General features: G+C 30.1%; 2 protein-coding genes across 2 annotated transcripts; both read left to right on the top strand.

Annotated features, from left to right (window-relative positions):
* LOC102582299 (2-oxoglutarate-dependent dioxygenase AOP2-like) lies at positions 1-1,421 on the top strand. The gene is given in 4 exon segments (XM_015305635.1): positions 1-382; positions 479-596; positions 599-706; positions 1,066-1,421. Coding segments are annotated over 4 exon segments (849 nt in total). The 5' UTR covers positions 1-8; the 3' UTR covers positions 1,315-1,421.
* A 4,839-nt stretch (positions 1,422-6,260) lies between these two features.
* LOC102581972 (probable 2-oxoglutarate-dependent dioxygenase AOP1) lies at positions 6,261-7,543 on the top strand. Its single transcript, XM_006367687.2, has 3 exons — positions 6,261-6,659; positions 6,748-7,069; positions 7,180-7,543. The coding sequence occupies exons 1-3, from the start codon at positions 6,283-6,285 to the stop codon at positions 7,426-7,428; spliced, it is 948 nt and encodes a 315-aa protein (XP_006367749.1). The 5' UTR covers positions 6,261-6,282; the 3' UTR covers positions 7,429-7,543.
* Positions 7,544-11,365: the final 3,822 nt, after the last annotated feature.

Genomic DNA, 11,365 nt, shown 5'->3' with positions numbered 1-11,365 from the left:
AAGAAAATATGGGTTCTGAAAACATTAAGCTTCCCAAAATAGACTTTTCTCATGAAGATCTAAAGCCAGACACACTTGTATGGAACCAAGTGAAAAGCCAAGTTCACAAAGCATTAGTAGAATATGGTTGTTTTGAAGCTTCTTTTGATAAAATTTCGATACATCTTAGAAAATCCATTTTTGAATTCTCACAAGAGATTTTTGATCTCCCTTTAGAAACAAAACTTAGAAACATATCAACCGAAGCCTTCCATGGCTACGTTGGAAACTACCATCCTTTAATTCAACTCTTTGAAAGCATGGGCATTGATGATGCTAACATTTTTCATGAAGTTGAAAAATTCACTCAAATTCTATGGCCCCAAGGAAACCCTTCTTTTTGGTAAAACATTTATCTTCTCCATATATTAATTCTTATTATTATAACATGCCATGTTGCTTTTACTATTATGATTTTAATTCTTATATATATTGTCAGCAAAACTATCCAGTCATATTCAGAGCAACTAGCAGAGTTAGACCAAACAATAAGAAGGATGATTATGGAGAGTTTAGGCGTGGAAAAGTACATGGATGAGCATATGAATTCGACCAACTATTTCAAGATCAAGTAAATGGTCTTCAAGTTTTAACCAAAGATGGACAGTGGAAAAATCTTGATCCTACACCAAACACTTTTACTGTCATCGTTGGAGATTCTCTACATGTAAGCTCTTCCAACAGTACTATGAATGACCTGTTTAGCTCTGCTTTTGTTTTCTTCTTTATAAAATTAAAAAAAGATCGTTGAGCACCCAATATATATAGTATAATTTGCTCCGCCACTAAATTAAAAAAAAAGAAGATAAATTATAATATCAACTTATTTTAACCAGCTATGACATATGACATGCCTTGTTCTTTAGGCTATTGATCTCATTTTCTTATGGGCGTCATCTATAGCTAATTTTCAGATGACTTGATTTGTGCAAAAAAAATTTATATTGTGAATATATAGAATTTCAAATATATTTAGCTTTTTCTATCTTTCAATTTTTGAATCTGAAGGATTGTCTTTGTACGTAGGCATGGACAAATGGTCGGATGCATGCACCATATCATAGGGTGATGATGAGAGGAAAGGAGACAAGGTACTCAGTTGGTTTGTTTTCAACACCTAAAGCTGGATACATAATAAAGGCACCAGAAGAGCTGGTAGATGAAGAGCATCCTTTACTATATAAGCCCTATAATCATGGTGAATTCCATGCTTTTAGCTACAGTGAAAAAGGCATGAAATGTGAATCTGCTTTGAAGACCTATTGTGGTGTCTGAATTTAATTTAATAAATTATGTTTACTAGTAAAATAAATATGTATACTTCTTTGAGTATATACTTGTGTTTTATGTACTGATATGAAAAATAATACTAGTTAATTTGCCCGCCCTTTGCATGATTGTGAAATATTGTTACATTGATTACGATATAAATTTTGTTGCATCATTTATTAAATACTTTTTAAGAACTAAATATTTAATAAATTGACGATACAAAACTTTTGTAATTTTAATAGGTAGATAATAGACATCAACATCATTCTTCCTTTCTACCAAATATAAAGTCACGCGTATTTCAATATTTACTGAATTTTGATTGATACCCACTTTATTGCTTATCAAAATGAATAATTTAGTGTTAACTTTTAAGTATTGCCGATCAAAATACTCAATTACAATTTGAAAATATAAAAAGATAATAATTTTCGATGGAAAAGATTGTTTTCTTGTCTCATATATATGTGTGTTAAAGAGTAGGTCAAATTTCTTGATCGTTGAGACAAACTGATTTACAATTGGAATTTACTATAATAACTGAGCAACAAATTAAATTTGTAATATATTGTTCTTTATTGATTACTAAAATAAAATTATTAGTTACCAAATTAATATATTTTATCTTAAAAATTGAGGAAGTTAATAAGTATCATAATATTTCATGTTGTGGTGATTATTGTTTGATTTTTTGCCCTTATCCTATTTTGCCTAAAGATCTTATCTCTAACCCATTCAAAAAGCACATGTTTATTTGAATATAGGTAGTATTTTCTGTCATTTACGTGACACGGAAGATTTACATCTATACAACTATATAAGTATCTAAAATTATTTTGGAACATAAATTTCATAAGTCTCCATTTTAAAAAAAAATAAGTTTGTAATTAATTAAATGATGTCTCGTCAATTAAAACTTCAGGAGTAACAATTTAGCTGGTCCTTTTTTCTATACTAGTCATCTACTTCCTTCAATGCGTAGAGGTCTATTTTTCTTTGCACATCAAATATTTTTTAGGCTTCATTTGTTTTCATTAAGATTATGGCATCTGAATTTGAATGCACATCTGAATGATTAACATTTTGTCTCTAGATTTAAACACTGAATGATTAAGACTGTTTGTTATTAAACATCTGAATATAAGTATATATGTAATTTTTATTAATATGTAAACACAACAAATATTATAATTCAAATAAAATAGTAGTTAAAGATTATATTAACAAGATATTAGAAAAAAAACACAGTCTTTGATAAACGTTAAGATATTTAAATTATAAACTAATATTTTAACTTTGATAAAAAATAAAATGGAACTACATAGACTATATATATAAATTATAATAATAAAAGTAATTGTTAGAAAACAATATAGTCACCTTTTTTTTTGGCTTAACACATAAGCGGCTCCTTGAACTTGTCCCTTTTTTCCATTTAGTTACTTAAATTATAAGGTTTACCTATTGAACACTTGAACTCAAGCCATTGTGTGCCTATTGAACACAATTTTTGCAGCAAGCCCAAATATTTTGTGCGTGACTTTCAAACGCTGCTTATGTGGCCTTATTACAAATAAGAAAATGACACATCGGAAAAAAAAGCTCTCCTGGGACTCTTTCACAAACAGCTCACTCCGACCGCCATTGTAACACCACCACCAACAAACAATTCCATTTCTTATCAAACAACTGCCCTCGTTGCAGTCCATCTTTGTTGTTCTAGTAAAATTTATTTCGGATTCTTTTGTACATTTTTTATTGTTGTTTTACCCTTAATTTCTGGCAAAATTTTACAACAAATCTTGATAAAATAGGATAAACTTGTTCAACTTTCAATGATTCATACCCAATAAAAATCTTGAAATGATTTATGAATAGATGTGTTGATGCATGTGGAAATGGGTTATGTGAAAGAAATGACTTTTTTGTGAGAGAGAAAAAAGAAGGCGATGGAGAGAAGACGACAGCCGCTTTTGGTTTAAATTTCGTCGGCTAGATGTAAATTTTAGGGAGAATTGTGAGGTGATATTGGCGGCACATAATGTTGGTAATGGCTATGGGTGTAACGACGGTGACTCCCACCAATGAATCTCTTCCTTCCATCAATTTGATGAAATAATTGAATGAAGGGATCAAAAGTTTGATAAAGCTAATTAGTTCATTCGTTCATGGTGGTTGACGACTCGCATTTCTTCCTAGATTATTCATTGCAATTTTGACAAAAAATAAGTTTATTCTTGGGAGTGGTCGGTGATGGTGGTGAAAAAGGGGAAAATAGTGTTGCAAATTGAGATTGGAGGAGACAAAAGTAAAAAATAAATAAATTAGGGCGTTCCACTCTCTCAAAGGAGAGTGTACTACACATGTTATGCCATGTCAGCACAGTGTGTCCAATAGACACATTATAGTTTGAGTTAGAGTGTTCAATCGGTAAACCTTAGAATCTAAGTATCTAAATGAAAAATATGAACAAGTTTAAGGGGACGCTTATGCATTCAGCCTTTTTTTTTTAATTCAAAAACACATATTTGTGAAGTTTGCACTTTAATCAAAATAAAAATTTTACAATATCAATTATTGATAAACAAGCCGCAAAAATAAAAATGAAAAGTATAAAGAAAATAATTTGGATAATTAATAAAGTTGGAGAATAAGAGAGGCTTGAATATACCGTCAGAATCTGACTAACAGATGCATCTCATTATTTTGCACTATTCATTAGCATGAGGTTGTATAGTGATTTAGGGTGTGTTTGGTATGATAGAAATGCTTTAGTAGAAAATGTTTTCCTGAAAAACAAGTAGATTTTTTACTTATTTTTTCATGTTTGGTTGGTGAGTAGAACATATTTTTCGAAAAAGATTTTTTAGGGGGTGGCGGGGGGAGGGGGTGGCTGGGCGGAGGGTCTGGCTAGGAGTGGTGTGGGGTGAAAAATAAAAATTTGAAATTGAAAATATATATTTTTTAAAAAAACTTTAAATTATTATTTTTTTTGGGAGGGGGGGGGGGTGAAAATAAAAATTTGAAATTGGAAATAGTGGGAGGGGGGTTAAAAAATAAAAAAATTGAAGTTGAAAAATATTTTTGAAAATAAGCTTTAAATTTATTTTTCAACAAAAAAATTGATTTTTCAACATAAAAATTGTAATTTGAAGTTGGAGAACAGTTTTTGAAAATGTTTTCCTTAATTTTTTAATTTTTGAAGGGAAGTTATTTTCCTTAAATTTGAGGAAAATGAGTTGATTTGGAAAATATTTTACCCAACCAATCATGAGAAAAAATTGAAAAGCATTTTTCAAAAAATGTTTCCTTCATACCAACACACCCTTAAGGGAACTTTCATAAATCTCACTCGTTTCGGAGCTAATTATTTGTGAAGGACCCAATGTCATAATTCTTCGAGTGACAACAACAATATACAGTCAGATGCATCTCATTAGTTTGCACTATTCATTAGTCTAATTGGCTATATTGAACTTAGTATTAGGTATATGGGCTTATGCATAATCGTTAAAATTAGATATAAGGTATAAGACTTCTCTAGATTTTAAGATAGTTAAAATTCCAAAATTCAATTTGTAGTTTAAAATTCAAACCGAAAAATAAAAAAATATTGTAATTCAATTTTGTCCAAACTATGCCTAGTAGCTATACCTTAGAAGCTTAATTTGTTTAGCAACGTTGTTATAAATTAGGTAGGGCTACTTATCGTTGAATTAATGAACAACTTGTATTTTAGATAGCCGATGAATTACACATTTCATCATTCATCTAGATATTTTAATCAATTGAAATTCACAATATTTTTGGATAATATTGAAAGAACTTTTTTTCTTTTTCTTTTACGTTTAAAAAGACTAATAGAGATAAAGAACAAAATTTTTTATCTTTTTAATTTAATTCTTTAAAAGAGCAGTAGGATTTTCAACAATTGAATAATGTGCTGTCATTATAAATATAGTATTTAATTTGTAGAGATTAATTAGCTATAGAATCAGAGTAGAGTGATGAATCATTCAAGAAGATCTACTTTAGCCTACTCAATCTTTTTATATCCATACAATCCCACCTGAAATAGAATTACGCGTTCATGTCGTTCAAATTAAACATGAAAAAATTCGATTGAGATTTTTTAAATTTATGAAACTAAAATCCAAATGCAATTCAAATGAATTTTGATTCGTTCAGTATTCTTAAGTTCGATTTTGAATATAATCTATTTGATTATTTCGAATTCTAAGTTTTGAGCCTATAAGTTGAATTTGTTTTTCTTACGAAAATGAACATAAAAATAAAGTATTCATGTCAAATTGCTTTAATAATTTCTTATTCTAACCACAATCCATAAAAACTCGATCTAAACATCAATTAATATACTTCCTTAAGGACCCAATAAAAACTCGATCTAAACATCAATTCATGTCAAATTGCTTTAATCCTTAAGTACTTGCCCTCATGGAAAGTCATTTAACTATGAGCAGTTTTTTAACCCAAAATTATTCAACTATGTCATTTAACTATGAGCAGTTTTTTAACCCAAAATTATTCAACTATGTCTGTCTAGTTATTTTTGTGAAATATCAATAGTTGAGTAACCTTTTATGATAACTATTTATAGTTGAGTGACTTTTGAGAAAGTTATTCATAGTTAAGTGGATTTTGAGTAATAAAACAAAGTTTAGTGACTTTCTGAGAGAACTACTAACTTTCTGAGAAAGTTATTCATAGTTGAGTGACTTTTGAGAAAGTTATTCATAGTTAAGTGAATTTTGAGTTATAAAACAAAGTTTAGTGACTTTCTGAGAGAACTACTAACTTTCTGAGAAAGTTATTCATAGTTGAATGATCATTTAAAATATTATCTCCAACATTTTAGGTTGTGTTATTCCAAATCCTATATAAATAGGTTAAACTTCATGCATATAATTAAGCATAACAAACATATAACAAAAATCTCTTCTTACAGGAAATATGAATTCTGAAAACATCAAGCTTCCTAAAATAGACTTTTCTCAGGAAGACCTAAAGACAGACACACTTGTATGGAATCAAGTGAAAAGCCAAGTCCACAAAGCATTAGTAGAATATGGTTGTTTTGAAGCTTCCTTCGATAAAATTCCAATACATCTTAGAAAATCCATTTTTGAATCCTTACAACAGATTTTTGATCTCCCTTTACAAACCAAACTTGAAAACATTTCAACCAAACCCTTCCATGGCTACATTTCAAGCAAAACATTTCCTTCATTTCCACTCTTTGAAAGTATGTGCGTTGATGATGCTAACATTCCGGGTAAAGCTGAAAAATTTGCTCAAATTCTTTGGCCTCAAGGAAATCCTTCTTTCTGGTAAAATTTAACATGAATCTTCTCAATTTGTTCTTATTATAACATGCCCATTTTCATTGTTTTCTTTTGTGTGTATATGTATTGTCAGTAAAACTGTTCAGTCATACTCTGAGCAACTATCAGAGTTAGATCAGACAGTAAGGAGAATGGTTTTGGAGAGCTTAGGCCTAGAAAAGTACATGGATGAGCATATGAATTCAACCAATTTCGTTCTTCGATTGTTGAAGTATAACACACCTCAAAGCAGTGAGTCTGAAATAGGAATAAGTGCTCATACAGACAGGAGCATTGCTACTATACTCTACCAAAATGAGATAAACGGTCTTCAAGTCATGACCAAAGATGGGCAGTGGATCAATGTCGAACCTACTCAAGACACTTTCACTGTCATGATTGGAGACTCTCTACATGTAAGTTGAGCACTATAGTTATTGTTTTAGATGACTTGATTTGTGAAAATTATTTTATATTGTCCGTGTATTGAAGTTCAAACGTTACTTAATTTTTATATCGTACGTAGGCATGGACAAATGGCCGGATGCATGCACCATATCATAGAGTGATGATGAGAGGAAACAAAGCAAGATACTCAGCTGCTTTATTTTCACTACCTAAAGGTGGATACACAATAAAGGCACCAAGAGAGCTAGTAGATGAAGAGCATCCTCTACTATATAAGTCGTTTGATCTTCATGAATTCCTTGCTTTCTCCTACACTGAAGAAGGCATGAGATGTGAATTTGCTTTGAAGACTTATTGTGGACTCTAAATATAATCTATTTGATTATGTTTACTAATAGTGGAATAAATATGTATGCTCCTTGTGATTATATGCTTGTGTTTTATGTACTGATCTGAGTAATAATATTGTTACACTAACTCAGAGAACCAGATCAATAAAAGTTTGGTCACTTTAAAAAAAAAAAAAACTATGTTTAGATGGTTGTTACTATTGTTTCATATTATATTGTATTGTATTGTTGTATTGTATTGTATAGTTTTAATAAATACAATATTTGGATAGATTGTATCGTTCTTCATTACGTAATTTACACATACATAATTTGGATGATAAACCAACAAGAAAAAGTAGGGTACGAGATAGAGTTACTACAAAAAAAAGTAGGGTAAAGGATAAAATAGAAATATTAAATAATAAGTAAAGACAAAATAATAATTAAATATTAAAGTAAAGACGTGATCAATATACCAAATTGAGAGTTAATATCTCAGATGGTCACTCAACTTTCAATAGTTCTCTTAGAAAGTCACTCAACTTAGAGTAGTTTACTTGGAAAGTCACTCAACTTTGTTTTATAACTTAAAAGTCACTTAATTATAAGTATTTCATTAAGAAAGTCACTCAACTATTGATATTTTTCGTGGAAAGTCACTCAACTAATTTAAATAATTTTAAATTAAATTTTGTTAAAATATAATTTTTGTGTTAGACTTATTTTTAAAAATTAAGAAGATGCTCATTTTAATTATTTTATTAAATTTTTTTAAATATATTTTTTGTTTTGAACTATTTTTTTAATAAAATAATAAGATTGCTACAGTGTTTTTTTATTTTTTGGATTACTTCTTAACTTCTTGATTCCAACATTCTTTTAAAAAAACAAAAAAAAAAAAAAAATCATTTTTCACCATTAGTTCCAGTTAGACCATTGCTGGAATAGAAAAGAGATTTTTCTTTGTCAATCGCTACGGTACGTTTTTCAAAAGAAAAATATAATTAAATAATTAGAGTGGGTCGATAAGATAATTAAAATAGATATTTTATTTTAACAAAATTTACTGAAAAAAACATTTAAGTCGATTGGGTGACTATATAAATGAAATATTAATTGTTGAGTGACTTTCTAAGTGAAATATCAATAGTTGAGTGACTTTTGAGTTATAAAACAAAGCTGAGTGACTTTCAAAGTTAAGTATTCAAAGTTGAGTGATCATATGAGATATTACCTGTTGACACCCAATTTTTGACCCTCCACAATATAAATTAATCATTTCGAGCTTCACCAATTTCAAACGATCTAAAATTATTAGTTTTATAAAATTTCTAAAATAAATAAATAATAATAATAAAAATAAATAGATAATAATAATATAGTTTGCAAGATTTTTAAATAGTTTGTCACTTTTCATAAATTTTAAATGATGTATATGTTTTACATAATTATGTATATGATTAGTATATTTTATGATTATTCGAAAATCGTCAAAATATAATAATTATATTTTAAATATTAGGGATGGTTATAATTTTGAATTAATGAGTTTTATGAAATTCAAAATACTTTCAAGTTATTTTAAAGTAATTTTATCATCTTTTAATAATAAATATGTATATTTTGCAATCACGTCATTTTATAAATATTCGAAAATCGTCACAAAAGATTTTGCATTTTAGTTAAATATTTTATTAATTTACTTTAAATTATAGTTATGATTTCGAGTTAATTGGTTTTGTAATTGAGTTAATTAGTTTATAATTGAGTTAATTATTTTTTATTTCGTTGAGATTAAGAAGCTCGTTAATTAATTTATGAAAATTTGTCTTGTTGCAATTTTTAGTCAATTTCTTATCCTATTCTTAATCCTTTAAAGACCAAAATGGGCCTGTTCCCACGGCCCAATTCCTCCTATTTCCAGACCCAAATATGAGCTTAATTCTTTTAATACCAAGCCCAAAACCCTTTCCAATACATAACCCAGCCCATTCCTGTTTACAGCAACAATACATCAAGCAGACCCACACATCAACAATACCCAGCAGTGTACAATACCAGTACGTATACACAACCCAGACCCCTACGCGTCTTCTTCCTCGCAGCTTCAGCAAACGTGAGCAGAAGTCCAAAACGACCCCACTCCCCCGTCTTCTCCGACAGTCTCATCAATCCGGCAAATCCGGAGAAAAGCCACGACCCCACTGCCCATACCGTCTTCCTCACGCGGAAATCCTGTCCAACTACTCTGCAAAACTCATACCCTGCAGACCCATCATCCTCATGTCCCATTTTCCCCATTTTAAGGGATTTTCAAAAGCTTTTTACGGTTATCTCGGAAAGGGGCAGAGGAATTTGATTTTCAAATTCGAAAATCCACCCTTTCCCCCCCAATTCCCTTTCTATAAATGCCCTCTTCTTGTTCTTGGTTGGGGAGGGGGATTTTTTTTTGGTTAAAAAGAGAGATTTTGGGTTTTCGAAAATTTGTTAGAGAACAATCATTCTTATACTTAAGAAATATCATACGTTTTTCTCTAATCCTAAGTTGTGAGCAAATCTTTGCTCGAGTCCGGTTTGCACTCCGTAGTTAGCTGCTCGAAATTCAAATTTTGTGGTGTTGGAAGAAGTTTGTTGCTGCCCTGCTCGTCCTGTCTCAGATTCGCTGCTCCTAAGAAGGTAAACTTCGTTTAACATCTTAATCTATCTTAGCCAAGATGTTGTTTAGTTCGTAGATTTGAGTTCAGTTCTGGTTTGCTTCTGTTTTAATGTTCTCTGTTGATTTCATTTCTTATTGTTTAGTGGCTTCTCGACATTTAGTCCATTATGGATTTCATTGTGGTTTAGTTTCTCATTTGCGCATCTGAAGTATCGAATTTGATCTCTAACATCACTATTTCATCATGTCTCAAATGCCTTTATCATGTTCCTCACTATATCGTTGACATTATGGACCCAAGCTTGTGTTGATTTTGTTAAAATTTTGAAGTTTTGTCCAGATTAGTGAAGCTCTAAGTATGAAATGGATTAATAAATTGGCTAATTCAAGTTTGTTACCTCTCTTTTCTGTGTTTATTATTTTTCTTGTTATGAGACATTCACTGCCTTATAGGATACAAATATTGGTTTAAATTAGTGTTTTCTTTTCGTTCCCTTATCATGTTAAATAATGCTTTAATATCTCATTGTTGCTTTAAGTTACAGAAGGTTGGCTTTAAATAATTGACATAGTAATTAGTGTCTATTTGTTAAAATTGCAGAATGGCTTGATTCTAATTAGCTTTATATTTATTGTGATTTCTCTCCTTTAAACATATGCTTCATGTAGTGGGTTTTTTTTTCCCTTAAGTGTTCCCGTGTAAATATTGGTAACAATTTGATCCATTTGCTTCTCTTTTTTTTTAGATTTAATTTCCTCTTGTTGTGATTCCAATTATGTTTTACTGATTAGTTTGGTGAATGTTGCTACTTCACAATTTATTATTTGATTATAGCATAATTGTTTGAATTAATGAAATACGTGTCCTTTACATGTCCTTGTGTTAAGAAACTCTTGTTAAGATATGTCTGAAAACATTTAGTAAAATGCTTTCTGGTATAGTTTACTCTTTGAAACGTTGCTAGAATATTCTCATGCGACTTGGCTAATGTTGCTTCCATTTTCTTTGTATGTGCATCAACCTGAGTCCTTTTGGACTCCCTTTTTTTGCATTTTTCCGAGTTGAAATTCTTCGAGTCAGCACCATCTTGATCGAGTGAAATGGAGGCAATATACATGCTGGAAATTGATGACCAAGCCTCCAAAAGCTCCAAAAAAGAGCTGTATACATGTTGTATACACTGCTATACATAAATTATATACATGAAAATACAGGGCTTAGAGGAAATACATGTGTTTCGAAGCAAGAAATACATGAAAAGGGCTGATATACACGCTGATATACACTGATATACATCAGCTGTATACCAAAAACG

Source organism: Solanum tuberosum, unplaced genomic scaffold (assembly GCF_000226075.1).
Source record: "Solanum tuberosum cultivar DM 1-3 516 R44 unplaced genomic scaffold, SolTub_3.0 scf00910, whole genome shotgun sequence".
Lineage (NCBI taxonomy): Eukaryota > Viridiplantae > Streptophyta > Magnoliopsida > Solanales > Solanaceae > Solanum > Solanum tuberosum.
Note: the sequence above shows the minus strand (reverse complement) of the source record. Positions and strands in the feature narration are given on the sequence as shown.

What these genes read in the sequence shown, in the direction of transcription:
- LOC102581972 (XM_006367687.2), top strand. Translation starts at nt 6,283, where the DNA reads ATGAATTCTGAAAACATCAAGCTTCCTAAAATAGACTTTTCTCAGGAA. An exon ending in CAAGGAAATCCTTCTTTCTG is followed by an intron (nt 6,660 to 6,747) that starts GTAAAATTTAAC and finishes ATGTATTGTCAG; the next exon opens with TAAAACTGTTCAGTCATACT. An exon ending in TGATTGGAGACTCTCTACAT is followed by an intron (nt 7,070 to 7,179) that starts GTAAGTTGAGCA and finishes TATCGTACGTAG; the next exon opens with GCATGGACAAATGGCCGGAT.